General features: G+C 46.9%; 1 protein-coding gene across 6 annotated transcripts in view; it reads right to left on the bottom strand.

The window, feature by feature from the left end:
* KALRN (kalirin RhoGEF kinase) overlaps window positions 1–23,668 on the bottom strand; it is a 1,598,314-nt gene that overhangs the window by 488,946 nt on the left and 1,085,700 nt on the right. For all 6 annotated transcript variants that reach the window (XM_078682047.1, XM_078682045.1, XM_078682043.1 and 3 more), the window contains exons 23-24: window positions 22,537–22,655; window positions 22,225–22,291 (exon numbers count right to left, since the gene is read on the bottom strand). In XM_078682047.1, coding sequence (XP_078538173.1) covers window positions 22,225–22,291; window positions 22,537–22,655 — 186 coding nt within the window. The remainder of the gene's footprint in view (window positions 1–22,224; window positions 22,292–22,536; window positions 22,656–23,668) is intronic.

The following is a 23,668-nucleotide window of genomic DNA, read 5'->3' as shown; positions in this document are numbered from 1 at the left end:
TGGGCATGGTGGGAATGGACTGATTGTTCCATACCAACGAAACTCGGGTGACAATTTGGTCGATCTACTTAGGACTACAGATAACGTTTGGATTCCTGTCAGAATCTTAAAAAACTTGTTTTAGCTACGTTACTCATTATTGAACAAACAAAGAGAGAATTTTATGGAGGGCCTACGTGGATTTCACGACTATTCAATATTTCGAAAGATTTTTGACTTATCTGTGACAAAGAGAAATTACGTTTCGTTACTTCAGAGAATACATTTTAACTACCTATACGGACTTACTTTATTAAACCTTTAAAAAGTCGTTCTTACGGCGAAACACGTGTCGGCTGTGGCGTTTCAACAACGTCATGTCAACTCTTATTTACAAATATATGCTGCTTATTTCTTGTTACTTGGATTGGAATATGTTATGTTACACATGGGACATTAAAACAAAAGTCCGACCTGAGTTGATCAGAAAGTATTTACTTTTGTTGCTGTGCTCTGTTGCTTAATGCATCATGTGCACGGCTCAAATTAATTTCATACCTACCTATACTAATTCCCCTCATACTGTTTGGGTTCCAAAGTAGTGTGCTACCCACCGAAAAGTGCTGCGACACCTCATGAGGGGTAGCAAGCAGTATATAAATGCAAACCCTTCCCTCTTCGATCCCTCACTATCCTTTTTCAATCCAGATAACAAACTCACACGTCCACCACTCAAATTAATTTAATATTTCCCCCCAAAAATTCCCATCTGATCACTGACTTTGTCCTTAAGTTCTTGAAAAGCTCACCCTTTAGGTCACAAGGCCAGTTGTGACTGGGATAAAATGAGTCACTGTATGTTCACCAAGATGTGCAAGCATTAATATGTAAAGGGCAACTGTGCAGTGTTGGATTCAGAACTGAGTTTTTTGCTAGAGAGCCTCAGTTCTTGAGTTTTGCAACTGGAACTAGATAGATTAACATAGTTTTTGTCTCAACCATGTGAAAGATTGGACCCCAGACCGTCGGGGAGATTGCTACACTTAAGCAAACACCTCAGCAGATGTAAGACCATCAGTGATTGTGGATGAAATCAGCGAAGGGAAGTCTCCAAATGTAAGTGAAAACAACAGTAAACCGGACTGATTATCAGCTTAGCAGGCCTGCAACACTTAAGGCTAGTCCTCCCCAAACATTTAAGAACCTCAACCCAATGTTTACAACGACAAACTTTGGCAACCCACATACCTGTAATGGGCATGAGGCAGCGATTTTGAATGCAACTAAAGCATCATGTGGCAGTATACTGTCACTTACAGACAGAACATTTTCCACTGAAATGGCCACTAAATATGCACAAACAGTTTTACTGATAAAAGTATATTGCACACAAATCATGTTTGGAAATCGGGTAGCAACAAGCATTTGTTTTCAGCCTATTAAAATCTTTGTTTCCATCCCTCTTCAGAGTAACAAAAACACATGCTTCATTTTTCCTGTCCTAACTGATGAATGTGTACAGTTCTAATTTTACAGTTATGTACATTTTGTTGTGTTTTAAAAAAAAATGACATCCTACAGCCTTTCACTTAACTTTTCCTGTAACCCAGTAAGATTGTCGTATAATTCATTTTACTTTTGTTTCTTTGACTGCAAAGTGAGAGGACTTTGTAAACACCAAACCTCATGTTAAAAAAAACCATCAATTTGTCAGAAGACATAACCTCTATCTATGAAGCGCAGCAAATGTGACAAGATAATAACAAAATTTATAGGGGCCTTTATTTATTGCCTGGAGTTTTGCGACCCACCACAAATCAGCTGTTGACCCATCAGTAGATCGCGACACACAATTTGGGAAACACTGCTCTAGGAAGACATCACAGCTGCAGGCAGCAGCATACCAAGACGACATCAGGGCAGCCTGCAAGCAGAGAGCTGGGATGTCGGATTAGCATCACTAGCTTGGTTGAAGTCAGAACTTCAACTGTAAGAATGTTATCATATCGACCTGCTTCCGTTAATAAAATGTTGATAATCAGGAGGCCCGAATTACTACCAGATGTTAATGCGATTCCTGATTAGGCATAGTTATATTTTCGATAAGAAAGGAATAACACTTTAAATAAGTATTTAACCACCAACACAATATTGCATCAATAATATTGACTACCAACTACTATTGCATGGAAAGATAGAGACAATATTGCGTACTCTTATTTTATTGTAAGTTACTAATTCGACCACAAACTTGTGTACCCCTACCTCGAAACAGCACAGGCTGTGGGTGAAGCCTGGGCATAAGTGAGGGAAGTATTGTTCTGCACGCCTTTCATCGAGCTTCATTTTCTCACTCCTCTTTCCTACTGAGGGGTTCCTGCTTCTCAAAATCTCTAATTACATATGTGAGGCAAACAGTGTTTTTATTTATGTTCTCATAAAGCATTCGATCACCTCCTTATCAGCAAACACGCGAGAGTTAACGAAAAGATGGTGCAACATTCCGTAACAGGCCTCTCCACTAAGGTGGCGAAATGAATATCCAGTACTGAAACTTCTGCTAGTAATAATTCAACATTTCTTTTAGGAGTAAACAGAATACTTTCCAGTGAGACATGTTAGAGCCTATGGTGTAAATGGACATAGCTATTAATGGTGCAACAGGTGCAGTGGCACCCTGGTCCAGACACCGGAGGGGCTCACCAAACCCATATTTTTGCTTTATTTCATTTCTCAACCAGTGTTCATGTGGCCCATTTTCATTGCACTTTTGCTATGCCCCTGGTTGTAAAACCCATGGTAATATCGCACAGTCTTTTTATTATGCCATGAGTGAGTCGTCGATGCAGACTCAAAAGTGTTAATTGTTTGCGGAAAGTAACCTTTGGGAAAGCACAATACATTTTGCTAGGGAGACCAACTTATGGATTCCCAGCGAAACGCTCTGTGTATTTTATATTTTATTCGCAAGAAAAATCTATAAGTACAAAGTCCCCTCGCTCTGTTGGAGAATTAATCTTCAAAGCTATCGATTGATGAGGAACGAGATTTCTGTTTACTGCATTCAGATACTGCACTCAAAAGTTACTCTGCTGGGTCAGTTTATCACCACTGGAAACAGAAGGCATTGATTATGCTCGAATTTTGATTGTTTCAATGATGGGGTGAAAGATAACCTCAATAAATAGTATAGTTTAATTACATTGGCTGTCTAACATTGAACGATTCTCTCCCTCTTGTTATTGGCAGGCTGAGCTGTGTTTAATGATGCTGTGGTATCCTGGTTGAGGACTCTCTTACAGGAGCTCAATCAGCAGGCCCTGTTGTTAGGCTCCCGGTAGTCATTTAGTAACTGTTCTACTACTAATCAGGGGGTTCAGGTAGTGTGCATCACATTTGAATTATGTCTTCCTTCATGCGGATTGTTGTTTTTATTTCTCCTACACATACAGGTCTGGTGCTGGTGCGTGTGAAACGAGGTACTCCTGCCCTGAAGAAATTGCCAATAAATATGTAATGGCAATGAAACATGTCGGCTGTTCTATTTAAAATGGTCTAAACATGGTATGGTATTTTTTAATCATGAGTGCGGGCGTTAATAATTAACCCGTTAACCGCGGCGGTAATTGCACCACGGTGCGGGCGTTCTGTTGCGCGGGCGAGGCTGCGTCGGCCGTTGGACGTGCGCAGCACTACAAAGGTAGTGCTCGCGACGGCCAACGACAGCAGGGAAGGGGTTAAAGACAATTACTTATTGCCTTTGCAACTTAGTTGTAACTTTTTTTTGTGAGGAAGATTCTTCTTCCTCTTTGTTGAACCTTGGGGGGTTGTTGAGATGTGTTGTTTACACAATATAAGTAGATAGTTTAAAACACATACACAGCAGTATTCTGATCTTGTCCGGGTGTTGGTTCCTTCCCATACATAGGAGAGGTGCCGATGATATAGTGAGCAAATTGGCGAGAACCTGCCATTCGCTCCCTGGTGATTGCTTATGTGAGGCACTCCCTTTGTCTTCTTCTATGGGTGTTTCATAGCTGCACTCTTATCTAACCCTCTGTACTGGAACTGCTTCTTTTGTATTGAAACTTAACACACGCACACAGGGATGTTCTTCTAGATGTACACTAGAGACAGCACTATCCTTGATATAGACAAAGTGGATCCCAAAACTTCTATAAAAAGGATTTGAATTATGTGCCATGCCAAGGTCTTTCTGTATATTATGATTAGTTGAGTGGAGAGCGCCTGGCATGTTTATCTCGTTTGCACCCATCTGAATATATAAAGTAATCTGATCTAAAACTTCGAGGAGACCCTATTACCCAAAGTAGCACAGGCTGCAATTATGTTGTTGCGACTCTGGATCAAGTGGTATGGACCTGAAGTGAATTAGTATTTCGCACCAGTGGTACACTTTTTAATCCGTTCAGTCACTAGTAATGGATGTGGGCGCTATGGTGGTTGTCACAGCCAATCTCCTACCCAGTTCCTTTACCAGACATTGGAAACTGTCCCGATTTTATTATGAGGGTTTAAAGGAACCGGATTGTGAAATAAAGTAATTATTTTACACAGGCTCTAGCAACTGGCTCAATCCCAGCCGCATGGCGAGGAAGCATTATAAATCCCATATACAAATCAGGCCCTTGTTCCGACTCTTACAATTATAGAATGATTGCATTAATCGACGTTGAGGCTAAGATATATGCATCAAATTTGTTGCTAGATCTAGAAGATTGGGTGGATCGTACAAACTTGACGCCAAACACGCAAACGGGATTTCGGGCAGGAATGGGCACACTCACAAACATCTCGGCTGTAACTCTTCTAGCCAATCAAGCCTATGCAAAATCCTGCACCTTGTATGAATGCTTCATCGATCTCAAAGCAGCATTTGATAACGTTCCGAGGGCGAAGTTATGGGCCAAAATGCAAAGTTGGGGGGCGCCCACAAAACTACTGGAAGCCATAATCAACTTGTACTCGCACACGTGGGTCCAAATAAAGATAGGCGACGGGCGCACTTTAACAAAAAAGATTCATACATCAAATAGCCTAAAACCGGGGTGCGTTCTGGCTCCCTGCCTATTTAACATCTATGCTGCAGACCTTGAGAAGTACCTCCTACTTACACAATTACATAAACTGATCCCCCAAAACTGGGCAAAACATCGATACCTAGTCTCCAATACGCGGATGACATAGTCCTCCTAGCCCAAACACCTATAGGTCTACAGAGATCGATATCTCAATTAGGTGCCTACATTACTTCCGCCCACCTTTCAATTAATCATCAAAAAACAAAGGTGCTATGCTTTTCAAAACACTGCAAAAACAGTAAAAAAAAAGCAAATTTACCTGGAATTTAGATGCAAACCCAATATCCCAGGTGGATTCGTATAAATACCTGGGGTTTCATCTTGATCACAATCTCAATTTTAAGCACAACTTGAACAAGGCAAAATGAAAAAGAAACAACTCCTCTTCGCCTTTAAAACTGTTCAGAAGAAGCTAACAGGCTGCTCAACAGGCCATCTCCTCAAAGTAATTGCTGCTAAATTCCTCCCCTCCATATCCTTCGGGTCAGAAATTTTGAAAACAAAAGATGCCACTGTCCTAAATCTAGCACAGTCCAGTCTCTTCAAGAGACTGTTTTCAATTCCCCAATATATCTCTCAGGCTCAAATTCGATTGGAATACGGACTCAAAAACCAGATACCTGCTAGACAAGGAGCAATGGCCAAATATTATTGGCGGATGAGGGTAGCCAAAGATAATACTCTGGCCCACTTCTGTTGGGAAGAGATAGAAAAACAAGCCAGCCTAAAGAATTCAATCTTTACCATCCTAAAAGAGTCCCTCCTGGCCCTTCAACTCGAGGAAGCATGGCTCACAATCATCACAAACTCCGGATTCAAAACAGCAGCGAATAACGCAATTGAACGGGTCTCTTTGCTAATGGACAAAACTACTTTCGCCATGAAAAGTCACGCATACGACGTGATACAATCATATCAGTCGCAGAAGGCCCAAGCGTACCTATCTGAACACTTCTCACACCACAAAAAGCACTTTTTGACGCTGCTGCGGCTGGGGTCTTTTCCTACGAGAGACTTAACGCCGAAATGGATATGCAGCTGGCCGACCAAAGAATGCCGCCTCTGCGGTCAAGGGGAAGAGTCACTGCTACACCTTCTATGCATTTGCCCCTCTTTACTAGAAATCAGAAAAACATTGCTCCGTGAGTTACTGAGGAAGGCACAATTAAGGACATGTAGAGGGGCAGTCATACAATGTCTCGGAGGGTCGTCAATTCAACTATCTTGCAGAGCCATAACCTTCTGGCAAATGGCAGCAAAGGAAATGGATAAAAAAAAAAGCAAATGTACTAACTGGAGCAGTTCAGAACTGAACGGTCCACTCAATCTTCAGACAGCACCGCCATCTTGCATTTTACGGTTTGGAAATTTTTAGAATAATATTTTATTTCACAATCAGATACTTTTAAAAGTACCATTCGTTGACTGCTCAAGCACCTGATTGTGTTATGCACGTATTTCTAGCATTTTCAAAAATTCCTTAAATTCAATTTACAATGTATTTTGGTGGTTTGTATACCCTTTTATGATTTTTAATAAAATCAAATAAAAGTATTATGACTGACTGGTCACATCGCTATCACTTTGAAGCCATTTCCCTGTGAACTACAATTTATTTGTAGACCAGTTCATCATCTGCCATTTCATTGTAAGTAATACTTTAAAAATATTTCATTAATAATATGTGAAATAAAATTTTTAAAGTAGTTTAAAGGACTAGGGTGGAGGACTTAGCGGTGAGGGGTTTAAAAGTGACTGGTTGGGGCAGAAAGCTTTAATGGTGTAGGCTATAGTGGTGGGAAAGATTTAAGGGCGATGCTCTCCGCCAGGCTTCTCCAATTAATAGCTCGGGAGCTACAGCTAGCTCTACAGCTACCTCTACATCTACATGGAAGAAGTTCTGCCGTGTGCAGCCCAGCCTGGTAAATTAGAAGTTTTTGTTTGATTGAATTACTATATGTATCCCAGAACTGAAAAGCATGTATTGGAGATGAAAATTTGTGTAGTTTCAGAACTAATAAGCTGGTGTTTGGAGAAAAAGGCATTTTCAAAATATACTTACAGCTGATATTTAAGTGATAAATGATGCAATAGTACTAAAGTTGTTTTAGCCTTGGAGCCAGAGGCTCCAAAGCTGTGGCGGTCATACATCTGCCATGTAAAGGCATTCCAAATTGATGACACCTTTTTATATTACTGCTGGTTACCCTTCCAAATGCACTGCGGTGATTGCTGCTGGTAATCTTGCATAGGGTGGCCAGTGATATTATCTTGTCTGACATGGTCACTATTACAATAAGTATACAAAACAGTGATGGATGGAATGCTTGAATTAATCTCAACCACTGGTTTTCACTCGGGCCGCAACCCAATCTATTGTTATTGCACAAGTTACTTACCTTCGGTAAGAATATATCTGTAAGAAACAGTGGTTAGTGTTAGATTCCTTACCGCCCCACCCATCCTCCCCGTTCTGCGAACCAATATCTAGGGTTAAGGTTCTTCCCTTTGAGGGCCCTAGTTTCATGGCACCAGAGTCGGTTTTTATAATGACTCTGCGTTTCTGGCACGGAAAAGCTGTGTATAAGAACTGACGACAGCGCGCGGGGTAGCGCCGGTGGGCCGGCAGGACAGGGATGTGGAAATCGCCGTCCTGCAAGTCCAATGCTTCCATCCAGTCTCCTGGGTCCAGGGCAGCTAGGACCTGAGCCAAAGTCAGCATCTGGAACATTTCCTTCTGGAGGAAGCCATTGACGCTACGTAGGTCCAAGATAGGGCGTAGGCCTCCTTTGCCCTTCTTGGGTACCAGAAAGTAGTGGGAATAGCAACCACGACCTACTTCTGGCCCAGGAACGCGCTCGATGGCCCCCTTGGCAGTACCCTTGTGCGTCAGTAGGCGTCGTCTGCGGCTCCGCATCCGTCGTCGGCGTCGGGATGACGTCAGAGTACTTAGACGCCGCTCGCGCGCGCTGACGTCAGTTCTTATACACAGCTTTTCCATGCCAGAAACGCAGAGCCATGATAAAAACCGACACTGGTGCCATGAAACTAGGGCCCTCAAAGGGAAGAACCTTAACCCTAGATATTGGTTCGCAGAATGAGGAGGATGGGTGGGGCAGTAAGGAATCTAACACTAACTACTGTTTCTTACAGATATATCGTTACCGAAGGTAAGTAACTTGTGCATCTGAAAGAAACGGGTTAGTGTTAGATTCCTTACCTTAGAATAGATACCCCAGCAATACCAACCCCGGTGGTGCGTCTGCGAACCAATGATCACACCAGAAAGTCCTGGAGAACAGAACGGCTGAGAAAGCCATCTCTCCGGACTTGGCTGTCCAGGCAGTAGTGTCTAGCGAACGTGTGCAGCGAGGCCCACGTAGCTGCCTGACAGATGTCCTGCAAGGGGACTCCTCGACCCAGGTCAGTAGTCGCTGCCATGGCCCGAGTGGAATGGGCACACAGCCCCACAGGAGGCTTCTTTTTAGCTAGTGAATAACATCGAGAAATGGTTCGTTTGTGCACCGCCCGTCCCTTCTTAGCGCCCACGTAACCAACAAAGAGCTGGTCGTCCACCCGGAACTGGCATGTGCGGTCCAGATAGAATGAGAGCGCACATTTTGGGTCCAGACGGTGGAGCCTCTCTTCCTCTTTCGAGGGATGTGGAGGCGGAAAGAAGGTGGGTAAGGTGATGGACTGCCCGATGTGGAAGGCTGTGACTACTTTGGGCAGGAAAGAGGGACGCGTTCTCAAGACAACTTTGTCCGGATGAACAGAGAGGAAAGGAGGTTGAGAAGATAGAGCCTGGAGCTCACTCACTCTCCTGGCAGAGGTGATGGCAACCAGGAATGCAGTCTTAAGAGTTAGAAGACGAAGAGGGCAATTGTGAAGTGGCTCGAAAGGAGCGCACATCAAATAAGTCAGAACAGGGTTCAAGTCCCACTGAGGCATCACGAAAGGAACAGGAGGAAACATGTGAATGATGCCCTTCAAGAATCTATTTACAACAGGGGACTTGAAAAGAGAAGGCTGATCAGGAAGCCTTAAGAAGGCTGAAATGGCAGAGAGGTAGCCTTTGATAGTGCCTGGAGCAGAGCCCTGCTGGGCAAGAGAAAGAAGAAAGAGGAGAACCTCTGAAAGGGGGGCAGAGAGTGGATCCACAGCCTTTGCTGTGCACCATGCCACAAATTTGTTCCACCTGCAGGCGTATACCGATTTTGTGGAGGGACGCCCGGCTGCCAGAATGACATCACAGACTTCAGGAGGCAAGTCAAATGGCCTCAACTGTCGCCGCTCAATCTCCATGCATGGAGTTGGAGACTGGACAGGTTTGGGTGGAGGACCGTCGCCTGCTGCTGCGACAGAAGGTCCTCCTGAAGAGGCAGACGAATCGGGGGATCGACTGACATGCTGAGTAGCTCAGGATACCAGTATCTTCGTGCCCAGTCCGGAGCAACAAGGATGACTTGGGCCCGGTCGCGCCTGATCTTCTTCAGCACTCTGGGCAGAAGTGGTACAGGAGGAAAGGCTTACAACATACCGCAGCTTCACTTGCGACGAAAAGCGTCTCCGAGAGAGTGCCGCCTTGGAAATTCCAACACCCAGAACTGATGACGTTGCACGTTCTCTTCTGTGGCGAATAGATCTAACCAAGGCTCTCCCCACTGCTGAAAGAGACCTTGCGCCACGTCCGAGTTCAGACGCCATTCGTGATCCACCATGCACTGACGGTTGAGTTCGTCTGCCCTGGCGTACAGGGAACCTGCCAGGTGTTGAACCACCAGGGACACGCCCTGGTGTTCCAGCCATTGCCAGAGGCGCAGAGCCTCCTGACAAAGGGTCCATGATCCCACCCCGCCCTGTTTGTTGCAGTACCACATGGCGGTGGTGTTGTCCGTGAACACCTGCACTACACATCCCCGGAGAGAGGGAGGGAAGGATCGCCAGCAGTTCCAGAAGGTTGATGTGGAGCCGGGACTCCGCCAGAGACCAGAGGCCAGAGGCCTCTGACCTCCGCCTCTCCCATGTGGCCCCCCCAACCCAGGAGGGACGCATCCATCACAACTACGTGCTCCGGTTGGGGTAGCAAGAGGGATCTGCCGCTGACCTAATCGCGGTCCGTGAGCCGCCACTGCAACTGTCTCGCAGTGCCCTCCGAGATCAGGACGTGGTCGGACAGGTTGCCCTGATGCTGGGCCCACTGAAACTTCAGGTCCGACTGCAGGGCCCGCATCCGCCACCTGGCGTGATGCACCAGAAGGATGCAGGAGGCCATCAGCCCAGAAGCCGCAGCGTCAACCTGACCGAGACTCGGGATAAAGACTGAAAGATCGGAATCAGAGCCTGAATATCCCGAACCCACTGTTCGAGAGGATAAAACCGAAACTGCACCGAATCCAGAATCTCTCCGATGAAGAGGAGCTTCTGAGAGGGACATAGGTGTGACTTCGGCACATTGATGGAGAACCCCAGCAGGCGCAGGAGGTCGGCCGTAGTCTGGAGGTGGCTGACGACTGTCAGGGGCGAGCCTGCCTTTAACAACCAGTCGTCGAGATAGGGGAAGACTGAAACCCCTAATCTGCGTAGATGAGCTGCGACCACCGCCATCACTTTCGTGAACACCCGAGGGGCGCTGGTAAGGCCAAAGGGGAGCACAGTAAACTGAAAGTGCTCGTGGCCTACCGTGAACCGCAGGTAACGCCGGTGGGCCAGCAGGACGGGGGGTGAAAATATGCGTCCTGCAAGTCCAATGCTACCATTCAGTCTCCGGGTTCCAGGGCAACTAAGACCTGAGTCAAAGTCAACATCTTGAACTTCTCCTTCCGGAGGATGCAGTTGAGGTTCCGCAGGTCCAAAATAGGGTGTAGGCCCCCTTTGCCCTTCTTGGGAACCAGAAAGTAGTGGGAGTAACAACCACACCCTACTTCTGGCCCAGGAACGCACTCAATGGCGCCCTTGGGCAAGAGGGCCGTAACTTCCTCTTGCAGAAGTTTCAAGTGATTCCCCAACACGCGGTGGTACTGCGGTGGCATGGCCGGAGGGGTCGCCTCGAAGGGAGGGATTAGCCCCTTTGGCGACTTGCAGCACCCACCTGTCCGACATGATGGTGCGCCAGTGGAAGAGGTGGCGTCGAATGGGCCTGAAATGCCGGACTAGGAAGGCTTAGAAGCAGATGCTGCGGGAGCGGATGTGGACTGACCTTGCCGTTGTCCCCTGGCACCTCCACGGCAGTTACCACGTCCGCATTGAGACTGGTTCTGCGGCCTGTGGCTGGCTGAACGTGTGGGGGCGGCCCTTCCTTGGCAACGAAAGGGGCAAAATGCGGAAGTTTGCTGGCGCTTGCCTAGGCCCAAGGACTTGGCCGTAGCCCTGGAGTCCTTCAAACGTTCCAGTGCACTATCCGCTTTGTCGCCAAAAAGACGACGGCCATCGAAGGGCATGTCCTTGAGCGTGGCCTGGACATCCCCTGAAAAGTTGGCGGACCTCAGCCAGGCGTGTTGCAATCGCTCTACCCAGCGAGTCCGTGGTGTCAATTCCACATCTAATTGTGAACCGTGCTGCATCCCGCCCTTCCGCCAGGGCTTGGGCGAGCCATGCCCAGGCCTCCTCCGAACACTGTGGAAGCACCTCTGCAACCGTATCCCACAGAGAGTGGGTGTAACAGCCCAAAAGGCAGGTGGTGTTGACAGACCGCAGCCCCAAACTCAGAGAGGAGAACAGTTTCTTCCCGAACTGATCATACCTCTTGGATTCCCGATCCGGAGGAGCGGTCGGGAATGCGGTCTGGGACGTAGAGGCCTGGATCACCAGGCTCTCGGGTGGGGTGCACGGACAGAAAGCTAGGGTCGCCCGGAGCCAGGCGGTGGCGTCGGGCCACGTTCCGATCCACAGGGAGGCCTATGGAGGGCTTGGACCCGGTGCCCAGCAGAACGTCAGTGAGGGCTTCGTTAAACGGCAGTAGAGGCTCCGAGGAGCTTGCCTGCGGTTTGAGCACCTCAGTGAGGAGGTTAGTCCTAACGGCTGCGACAGGGAGTTCAAGATGCAAAGCCTTGGCCACCCTGTTCAACACCATGCTGTAAGCAGCCCCCTCCTCCGAAGCCACGGAGGGAGGAGAGACGAATCCAGTGTCGGGCGAAGTGTACAGACCACTGGCCTCCCCTAGCTCTTCTGCCCAATCCTGACTCAACTGGCACTGCAGTGCCAGAAGGTCCTCAGACCCCTCCCAGTCCTCCTCGTCATCCATCTCCGGATAATCAGGTAAATGGATGGAGCCGGGTCGAAGGTGAAGGCCTCACCCACCGGCACCGGATTGGCGCCGAGCGGCGCCAGTCCGACACCGGACCGGGGCTGAAACTGGGGTCGACGTCGTCCGGGGACGGCGCCGGGAGCGACACCCTTGGGGTCGGCGCCAGCGGAGGAGTCGTAAGGTCGACTGGCGTCGGCCCGGATCCAGACCTGGAGCCTGCGGAGCCCTGCGGCGTTGGGACCGGAGTCGTCGACGGCACCGAAGCACCCGACGGCGCTAGGGCCAGAGCCGCCGGCCCGCTAGGGCTCCTAGTCGGACCCGCGGGGCCCGAAGGCGCCTCAGCAGGTTCCGACGGAGGGCAGCGTGACTTCATGGCCGTGAGTAAAGCACTTATCTCCTCCGGCGTCGTGTGCAGCCCAGGGACTGGCGGGTATGGAGCTGGACGCGGAGCCTGCAGCTCCGACGGAGCCGCAGAGGCGGTGTCACCCGAACCCCCGGCCGCATTGCGCGAGCGTCGGGGGGAGTCGGAAGAGCGATGACGCCTCTTCGACTTCTTTTTCGAATGCCTCGACTTACCTGAGGACTTGGAGCCCGACGAGTGGTGGTGACTCGTCGAGCGGCGATGACTGCGGCGCGGAGTCAACTGCCGGATCTCGAGCAGTTTACGGGACCGCTCCCATCTAGCCTTCGAGGGCAAGGCCCGCCAGTCGGGGCATGACTTGTCATCATGGTCGGCCCGAGGCAATAAAGGCACCGATGGTGGGGGTTCGTCACCGACATCAGGCGGTGACAGTTCTCGCAAGGTTTAAAACCAGGCATACCTAGCGACTCGAAAAGTGATCAAAGGAGATCAAAAAGCTAGTCAAAAATGTACTGGAATACTGCTCTTCCCAGATCTGCACTTGCTGGTGCGGAAAAAAGAAGAACTGACGTCAGCGCGCGAGGGAGGTGGCTATTTACTCCGACGACGTCATTCCGGCGATCACGACGCCGACGACGGACGCAGAGCCGCAGACGATGCCTAGCAACGCACAGGGGTACTGCTGACGAAAACTTTCCGGATCCAGTCTGACGCCTGGGGATATTCTAAGGTAAGGAATCTAACACTAACCTGTTTCTTTCAGATTTACAAACTAGGCCACCTCTGTTTAGACCCAGTTATATGCACATCATTCTTGACCCTGCTCCATTAGGAACAGTCCAAACCGAACTGCCAAGCCAGGTACTTCCTGAACCAGAACACAAGCAAACAGTACCGGTGTTGCCCTAGTTATGGGCTCATCAGCCGGGTAAAGATCATTTAAGTTTCAATAACATGAAAATAATAGTGGGATCAGTTGCCTAGATATGTTGATAAAGGGGATGGGCGAGATAGAATAAGGACAACCACGAAGGTGGTCTGTGCCTTGTCACAGTTTGGTCAACAGTAATTACACAAATGTTAGTGGAGTCATAGAAGCAGCATAGCCAGCCAAAGGAAACTGGTTTTCCTAAACTACTTGTGGGCCTAATGCAAGAAAATATAAAACTGACTATTTGTACTAAATAATATAACTGGAGTAGATGTGGTTAAAGTACCACTTTCCATTAGAATCCTTGGACATGACAGCCTGGCGTCCAAACTAGTTTTAAGAATATCATAAGCTCCAGTAAGACAGTCTTCAGGTATTATAGAATGCTGCCAATTTAGACTGGCGGTCTAAAATAGAGAAAGAATTCCATGCCTATTATCCTCCATCTGGCTCCACTTGCTAGCCCTCGTAGAGGGATCTGTTAGCTTTCCTTATGACATTCACATTTCCGTGTTATGGTGTTGTGTCATTTGTGTTTAAGTACATTCTCATTCTAGGATGATTTTGTAAGCAGTTTTTACTTTAAAATCTGATTTACCTTTTTAAATATATCATATTAGGGACTTAGTTTTGTTTCATAAAGCCTACTGCCACTGTGGAAATATAAAATAGGAATGTGTTAATTTTTATCATGTCAATAATAATTATTATTCACCTATTTAATGCATTGTAGACTGTCTTATGGAAATATAAAATGTATTTAACAATATTAAAGGATGTATAGCAGTAATTGCTGGCCTATAATGGTGAGCCCTAAAAATTCAATGTGATCTCTGGCATATGATGGAGATCAATACTTATCATGTCACTGCCTGCTATATAACAGCAAAACATGGCACATGTGGAGGACTGCCTACAAAGGTTAAGGGTGATAATACCTTCAATGATCAAGCTCCTAAAGTCCCACCTGAGAGAACGGGGCTTCCTTGCTAAACTTGCTCCCAAGGCGTCCTACTGATATCCAATGATGTGTGTGGTTGGCCAATTGCAGCATTTCTGTGGAATTTAAATAGGGTTTCAAAAGGGTCTAGGAATCTTTGTGCCTCCAATGTGTGAGAGCATAACTAAGGAGTGTTTTTCAAACACCTTTGGACACTGCATGGAACCTTTAGCTCTCTTCTTAAGACCCCAGGGGAGGTGCATAGAGGCAGATTAACAGGGGTTAGGGCTGTTTTCTCGTTATACTCGGAGATGTCTACCCAGACGGCACACATTTTATGAAAGAAACATAACCAGAGGGTGTCTAATTTGGAGAAAAGTATAAGGCAAACACCATACTAACACCATTCTTTTCCATTCATGCCCCAGATACTATTGAAGAAGAAAACAAGTTACTTACCTGTAACTTCAGTTATCCAGTATTGGTATCTTTCATAGATTCACATGCCTGAATCATTCCCCGTCGTCGAGGCGGGAGTCCCACGGTAAATAAAAAAGCAGTGCCAAAAGCACTTTGCAGTAGTAGGCCCTAGAAAAAAAGCCTGAGGCCTATATTATAGTAGCCTATCTACCTCCTTATGCTAAAAGACCCAAAGTCTTTGCTCCAACCAATCAGCTCACAGCACCCTCTAGAACCTTCCCTGCAGAGCCAGCTCTCCTCAGATTTTCGTAGCACAAGTGGGAACAAGTATCCCCAACTTAGAGAACTGACTCTCCGGGGAGGAGGGTGGGTTGCATGTGAATCTATGAAAGATACCAATACTGGATAACTGAAGTTACAGGTAAGTAACTTGTTTTCTTATCCAGTATTGGGGTATCTTTCATAGATTCACATGCCTGAATCAGAATAGCAAGCAGTAAGCCAGGCAAAGTCGGTTGCGGATGGTGGGAGACTTATTGCAGTGCACCCCCATGAGTGTATCGTCAACAACCAACAAACGCTTAGAGATTGAACCATTACTACATCACGTTCAAGTTCAACATTGACATTACGCATTTTCTTTCTGGAAAGAAATCTTAGGCATCATACAACAAAAACACAACATGTTAAATGCTTTCATATATATATCAATACAATCTAATAAAAGCATATACTTTAAATGAAATAAGTGAACATCAGTACCTGAACATTCTCCTTATGGAAACAGGTGACGTAAAACAGCTTGACCTACTGCCGCATCATCCTGACTTGCTGATTGTAGGCAGTAGTGTCTTGTAAACGTGTGGACATTCTTCCATGTCGCAGCACGGCAAATGTTCTCAAGCGTCACTCCTGCAAATAAAGCCGCAGACGCTGCTACAGCTCTTGTGGAGTGAGATCGAACAGACCTTGTCAATGGTCGATTAGCCTTGACGTGGCAGAATTGAATCGCGGATGCGATCCATCTTGAAATTGTGGCTTTAGTGACCGCTTTCCCCAAAGTATTTTGACCATAAGCCACAAACAATTGATCTGATCTTCTCAAAGTTTTGGTTCTCTGAAGATAGAATTTTAAGCATCTCTTGATGTCTAAAGAATGCAATGTCTTTTCAGCCTGGGTTGACGGGTTTGGAAAGAAAACTTTCAGCTTGACAGGTTCATTTAAATGAAACTGGGAAGGCACTTTCGGTATGAATGTTGGATTTGTTCGTAAAGTGACATAGTCCTGGGAGAAATGCAAAAAGGGCTCCTTTATAGTGAAAGCTTGAATTTCTCCCACTCTTCTTGCGGAAGTTAGCGCCAATAATAAAGCAACCTTCCATGTTAAGAACTTTAGGTCGGCTCTATGGATAGGCTCGAACGGATGTTTCATCAGTTGTGATAGAACCGTGTTGAGCTCCCATTCCGGTGGTGAGGGCTTGACTGGTGGATAAGCCCGGAACAGACCTCTCATAAATTGCTTGATTAGCGATGAAGAGCAGAGTGACTGAGCATTGGTCCTCTTTCTGTACCTGGATAAAGCCGCTAAGTGGACCTTTATTGATGAAAAAGAAAGGCCAGATTGCGCTAAGTGTAACAAATAGGGCAATATCTTTTCTGCCGATGCCTCTATAGGGTGCAAAGCACTAGAGATGCACCATGCGCAAAAACGCTTCCACTTGAGACGATAAGTCTTTAATGTACTCTGGGCTCTTGCCTTCTCTAGAATGTCCCGGCATTCCTGAGGAATTTGAAGATGCTCAAATTCTAAGAAGTTAGGAGCCATGCGTGCAATTTCAGTGATTGAGGATCTGGGTGAAGTACCTGACCCTCGTTGCGTGATAGTAGCTTCGGAACTACCCGCAGCTTGATCGGTGGCTCCTGAGAAAGTAGCATGAGTTCCTGAAACCAATACTGGCGAGGCCACTTGGGAGCAATGAGGAGAAGGCGACAACTCTCCACTTTCATTTTGCGCACCACTCGTGGAATCAGAGGGATCGGAGGGAAAGCGTATGCATATGTCCCTGACCATCGCATCGAAAGGGCATTCCCCCTTGACCCCTGTTGAGGATACCTGCTGGCGTAGAACCGGCATTTCTTGTTCTGTTGGGTCGCAAATAGGTCCAACCTGGGTTTGCCCCATCTCTGAAACACATAGTTCAACTGGCCGTTGTCCAGTTCCCACTCGTGGCACTCTGACAAAGTTCTGCTCAGTTTGTCTGCCAAGGTGTTGTAGAGGCCTCTGACATGCTCCACTTTGAGGGTTATGTTGTGAACTGTTAACCACCTCCATAGCTCTTGGGCTTGTTTGGATAGTGTTGCCGATCTCGTTCCTCCCTGCTTGTTGATATAAAACATGCTTGTGGTGTTGTCCGTTCTGACTAAGACCGAGGATCCCACTATCCTGGGGAGGAACGCTTGAAGAGACAGACAAATGGCTTTCAGCTCTAGGCTGTTGATGTGGCATCTCTTGTCTTGCTGAGACCATCGTCCCTGCACTTGCAGTTCCTGGAGGTGACCACCCCAACCCTCCATGGACGCATCCGTTGTAAGAATAAAATCCGGAGGATTCTGCAAGAATGGAAGCCCCTGCTCCAGATTGCTGATCTGAGACCACCATTGGAGTGCGTGTACCATCCTGTTGGTGACTGTGATGGTGTCCTCGAATGAACCTGTCGCTTGATGCCATTGACAGTTTAGCTCCTCTTGCAGCGGTCGCATCTTTAGACGCACCAATGGAATGAGGTTGATGGCTGAAGAACACATCCCCAGAAGTGATGCATATAGGCGAACTGAAAGTGACTTTCTTCTTGCCAGCTTTCTGGCTAACACCTGCAGACGGAGTTGTCTCTCTCGAGACAAGGATGCCTTGCATTCCACCGTGTCTAGGCAAGCTCCTAGGAACAACAGGCTTTGTTCCGGATGCATCTGAGACTTGGTTTTGTTGATTGTGAGGCCTAGCGATGCGAAGAGATTGCAGCATGCCGTAATGTCGGCTCTCACTTTGGCTTCTGATGGACCTTTGACTAGCCAGTCGTCCAAATACGGGAAGACCTGCACTTTTGCTGCCCGAAGAGCTGCTGCCACCGGGGCCAGGCACTTCGTGAAAATCCTTGGGGCCGACTTGAGGCCGAATGGGAGAACTTTGAATTGATAATGGGCGCCTGCCACAGTGAAACGGAGGTACTTCCGATGGTTTGGGTGGATTGGGATGTGGAAGTATGCGTCTTCCATGTCCAAGGAGGCCATGTAATCTCCCTCGTTGAGGCAACTGAGAATGTCCGAGAGGGTGACCATTCGAAATCCCTGCTTCTTGAGATATTTGTTCAGATTTCGCAGGTCTAGGATCGGTCGCCATTCCCCGGTTTTCTTTTTTATGAGGAAAAACCGGGAATAGAAACCCGTCCCTCTCTGATGGATTGGAACCTTTTCTACTGCGTTCTTGAGTAGCATAGCTTGAACCTCCTTGAACAATAAGTGAAGACGAGGGGGAGGGGGGCCCCTGGGCGGAGTTGGTGGAGGTTTGGTGATGAACTCTAGGGTGTGACCATGTTGGATCAAGTCTAACACCCACCGATCCGATGTTATATTCTGCCATTGTTGTTGAAAAGCAGATATTTTCGCGCCCACGGGAAGGTAAGGGGTTGGAGGCGGCGCCCAATTGCTCTCACTGTTTCTTGTGACTGTCTCGTCCTTGGTTGTTTGCGCGCCTTCTTCCTCCTTGACGAGAGAAACCAGCCGATCCAGATTGTCTGTAAGAAGACTGGTAGTTTTGACGGTATTGTGGTTGATACTGTCTGCCTTGTTGGTAGTAACTTCCCCTGGAAGAATAACCTCGTCCTCTAGCTCCTCTGAACGAACCTCTTTTATATTGTAAGGATCCTAGCGACTTTGCGGTATCCGTGTCAGTTTTAATCGTCTGGAGAGCCTCATCGACATGTTTACCAAAGAGAGACTTTCCGTCATAAGCCATGTCCAGAATTTTCAACTGAACCTCCGGACGAAACGTAGTGGCTTTTAACCACCCTTGACGTCTCAGGACGGCTGCTCCAGCCAACTGCCTGAAGTTCGTATTCGCCATATCTAGAGCGCAGTCGATGGATTCTTCCGCTGCCCGCTCTCCTTCCATTAAAACTTTTCTGGCTTCTTGCCTTGAGTCCTCTGGCAATAGCTCTATGAACCTAGCCATCTCCGACCACATTTGGCGATCGTAGCGTCCAATAATCGCCATTGAATTTGCTATCCTGATGGATGCTGCCGCCATAGTGGAGAACTTCTTCCCAATAAGGTCTAATCTTCGTCCCTCTTTATCTGGTGGAGTAGAAATAGGGGTAGCTGGGTTCTTTGACCTTTGCTGCGCCGCTTGAGAGATTACTGAATCCGGGCGTGGATGGCCAATAAGACACGCCGGACTAGAAAGCGGGGCACGATATTTCTTTTCTATTCTGGGTAACACAGCAGGCACAGATGCGGGGTTTTCCATTATCTTTATGCCTTCCTTCCAAATAAACTCAACTATGGGAATGGCTCTAGATATCTTCCTTGTTTCCTCTTTAAAGTCATGGAGAAAACACTCCGTTTGCTCCACTGTAACAGGGAGCTTAAACCTGGTTGATGCCCTCTGCATCAGGTTGTGAAAACCACCTACATCATCAGGCGGTGAATCTGAAGGTTGTGGAGTCGGAGGGGACGGCATGGGAATAACATATTCATCCCATGGGTCCGATGAAGGAATGTTAGGCAACTCTCCATCTTCTACCTCCTCTTCTGATGATGAATCCGGAGTTTGTGGAGGCAAGACCGGTTGTGGAGTGTTCACAATTGGAGAAGCCGGTGGCTGTTGCCGAGGAGGAGCTACCGTGTCAGATTGAGGTACTTGCGGAGGAAAACGCTGTTTGTAATCCGCCAGCATAGCCTGTAAATCCTGTATCAAATTAGGCGGCAACTGAGTGACTTCCGGGACTCTAGGCCTTCTCTGATGATCCAATGAGTGAGGCACTATGATATCCTCTTGGTAATAGTGCTCAGCGTATGAATCCTCCTCATCATCATCTTGGCACTTGATGACAAGCTCGGATGGATGACGTGCCACACCAAAAGCACCCTCATCATCATCATCCTCATAGTCATCTTCTTCATCGTCCACATAGGTTTCCAGAAGATGAGAAGGCAGAAGTGGAGATATGTATGAACCTTGTTGCCTCTTAAAAGACACCAGCGCATCCATTTGTTGAAAAGATGTCGTCGTCGACGGATTTATCGTCGACGAGATCGACGACGAGGGCATCGTCGACGATAGGCTTGCCGTCGACGGGACTGTCGTCGACGGGCTGGACGTCGACGGGACAATCGTCGATGGACTCGTCGTCGATGGAGCCACCATCGACGGGACGGTCGTCGACGAGGCAACCAATGACGGGCTCGTCGTCGACGGGATAGACGTTGATGCTTTCTTCGTCGACGAGGCAGTCGTCGACGGCGGCGTCGCCGACTTCGTCGACGGGCTCTTCTTAGATGACGAGTTTTTTGATGATGACGGCGTCTTCGTCGACGAGTCGTCTACGAGAGTTCTTTTTGTCACGATACTGATTTTAGTAGACACAATAGGTGTAGTGATAGACGTAGTGGATATCATATCCATAGAAGAAGAGGTTGAAGTGGAGACAGTGGTAACTGGAGAGGAGACAGTAGAAGTCTTACTCACTGTTTTCTTTGCCGGATCGTTGGTGGCTGAGGCTCCAGAGACAGAATGTTTGGATCTCTGTGAAGAGCCTGAAGTAGAGTGGGAGGCCTTAACATGCTTTCTCCCCTCACTTATCTTATCCTCTTGAGACCTCGCCCTCTTGCTAGAGGTAGAGGCTCTGTCATCATCATCCTTGGAAGAGGATTTAAGCCACAAAAGGACTCTGGCTTCCCTATCCCTTAAGGTCTTGGCAGGGAAGGTAACACAGATCTTACAGGTCTTTGCCTCATGCTTGGGATATAGGCAATAAATGCAGTCCTTGTGTAAGTCATCCACATGGACCCTCTTCTTCTCACATGTTCTACAGGGTCTGAACAAGGCCTTCTTGTCAGACATCTTGAAGCTCTGAAGAAAAAACTGAGTCAAGACTCAGGGAGACTCCCTTCCACACGACGTGCGGTGAAAATCTGAGGAGAGCTGGCTCTGCAGGGAAGGTTCTAGAGGGTGCTGTGAGCTGATTGGTTGGAGCAAAGACTTTGGGTCTTTTAGCATAAGGAGGTAGATAGGCTACTATAATATAGGCCTCAGGCTTTTTTTCTAGGGCCTACTACTGCAAAGTGCTTTTGGCACTGCTTTTTTATTTACCGTGGGACTCCCGCCTCGACGACGGGGAATGATTCAGGCATGTGAATCTATGAAAGATACCCCAATACTGGATAAATATAATTTTTGCAGTTTTTGGTAATGCCACATTTCACTTTTCTTCACCACTCAATTCAGACCCTGCTAATGACTAACACGTTTAAACACACCCTGTGGGTGCTCTACAATACTACTCATATATCCATTTATGCACTAGCTCACTAATTCAGTATGATCATGTGGCCACTAAATGAAACACTCGCCAGTGTGCATACCCAAGATCATTCCACATACTAATGTATTCACTCTGATACTCAGACTTTTACTCTAGTGCTCACTCAAATACACAAACAAAGATATTTATGCACCCACTTAAACACACAAACTCTAATGCACTGGCAACACTCCGACTCATGAATGCACTCACTCACATAACCACCAGTCAAGTGCATGGACTTATGTATAGACTGATGTAATTGTACACTTGCTATGCCACTCAACTTGAGCGCACACATTCATTGAACACACCGACTCAAACAATCACAGACACACTTACTGTTTCATGAACTTCTTTTTGCCCTCGCACTTTTACCTACAGGATATCTATTCCCTCAGTGAGGCCACAAGGGCTTTTGCTGTCTTAGTTTACTCTTAAGAGAGGAGGCTCTAATCTTCGCCATCCTCTCGTCAAGTTCGAAATTGCAATTTGGGATCAGAATATCCTGCTCACAATTAAAGCAGCTCACTTGAGATGCAAGTGAAATATTTTGTAAGTTCGGAAATGCATTAATTTGAATTAACAACTGTGGGAAAATGAAGTGTAGTAGCTTCTTATGAAAAACTATTTTCAGTGTTTAGAGTGAACGTTGCAAAAAGCTTACCTCTAGACACTCATGCAAGTCCCTGACATACGCCTTCTCAGTCTGAAGAAGCTCAGCCATTATGAACCTGGAACAAAAAATGATAAATTGACAAAAGATATTTTGTAAATGGGCTGTTTTTCTATATACACAACAGAAACGCTGAAATTTCTAGCATTTGGGATTATATTTGCAGCTGGTTTAGTTTACTTCTTTGTATGCCAATCTCAACACTGAAGTGTCGGAGAGCATATGATGATGATTCAATGCATTTGAATTATAACTGTGGGCACTCATTCTCAAGTAAGGATAGCTCTGGGTTTCAGGACATACTCTTTCTTCCGGGCAGACTTTCTCTTCTCTTCATTAACCTCGTGGCTGGCATCTCGTAGCTTCACTTCCGGGTCGGTGAGGATCGCTGGGACGATATCCAGTTCCAGGTCCTTGTTATCCTGTAAAGTGGGACATCAACAAGGAGTTCATGGACAAGGCCACATTTACAAATCACAGGATATCTGTGGCTAATATTGTCCAAACTCAACACAAAGATCTTAATTCAGAGCTGGTTTAATATCTATCCATGGTGGACTCACATGGGATAAGTGTACCTACCAATGCCAAATCTTCACAGTGTTATTCACCTTACACCACAGTCTGCTTTTAATTATGTAAGGCAAACCTGAACCGAACACGGACCTTGGCTCAAGTTTCCAACCTTACTCAAACCCTTCAATGGGCTTCTTTTCAAATACTTAATTACACTTGCTGTTGCTATTCGGTCATAATCTTTCTGGAGAGAGTTGACAAAGAGTGATCTGGTAGCACCAAATATGGGCCAGTCGGTCTCATGCATCCCGTCGTGCCAACTCTGGGTCAGCATCATTGGCTTATCAAGAAAAGGATTAAGTCTCCAAAGGAAGTGGTCATTTACTGTCCTGCAAGGAGGAACTTTTAGGAGGCAGGAGGGGACATTAAGAGATTCAGATTCTCTGCCACACAGTATCAGTGTGTGCGTGTGTCGGGCAATCAGACACATTCCAGTTAACATTTAAGAATGTGTCACTGGCCAGCTAGCTAGACCTGCACTGATAGGAAAGAATTGCAGATGAATTGACCAATCTGGATAGGCATTATAGATGGGTGATTTTCTGGAGGCCATGCCCACATTGATATTAGATATGTTTTGAGCCAAGATACCTTCACTGGTTGGAGACAGATTCCATTAGCATACGTTCATGTTAAGTGTGAGCATTTTCTGTGTGATTGTCTTATTGTGTGACTTGACGTAAGGCTGCCCTGTTCCACTATCTCAGCCTCCATTGCCTGGATTGTTTCCTAACGTCTGCAACTAGTAACCGCTATGTCTTTTGACCAGTCCAGAGTTGATGTTCTTTATGTCTACCTTAAGTTTTATGTTTCTATAAGAAAGAAAAAACTTATCACAGTCACATCGGTCTCAACTAAA

This window comes from Lissotriton helveticus, chromosome 3_1 (assembly GCF_964261635.1).
Source record: "Lissotriton helveticus chromosome 3_1, aLisHel1.1, whole genome shotgun sequence".
NCBI classification, from domain to species: Eukaryota; Metazoa; Chordata; class Amphibia; order Caudata; family Salamandridae; genus Lissotriton; species Lissotriton helveticus.
This window is presented reverse-complemented; position numbering and strand designations above follow the sequence as displayed.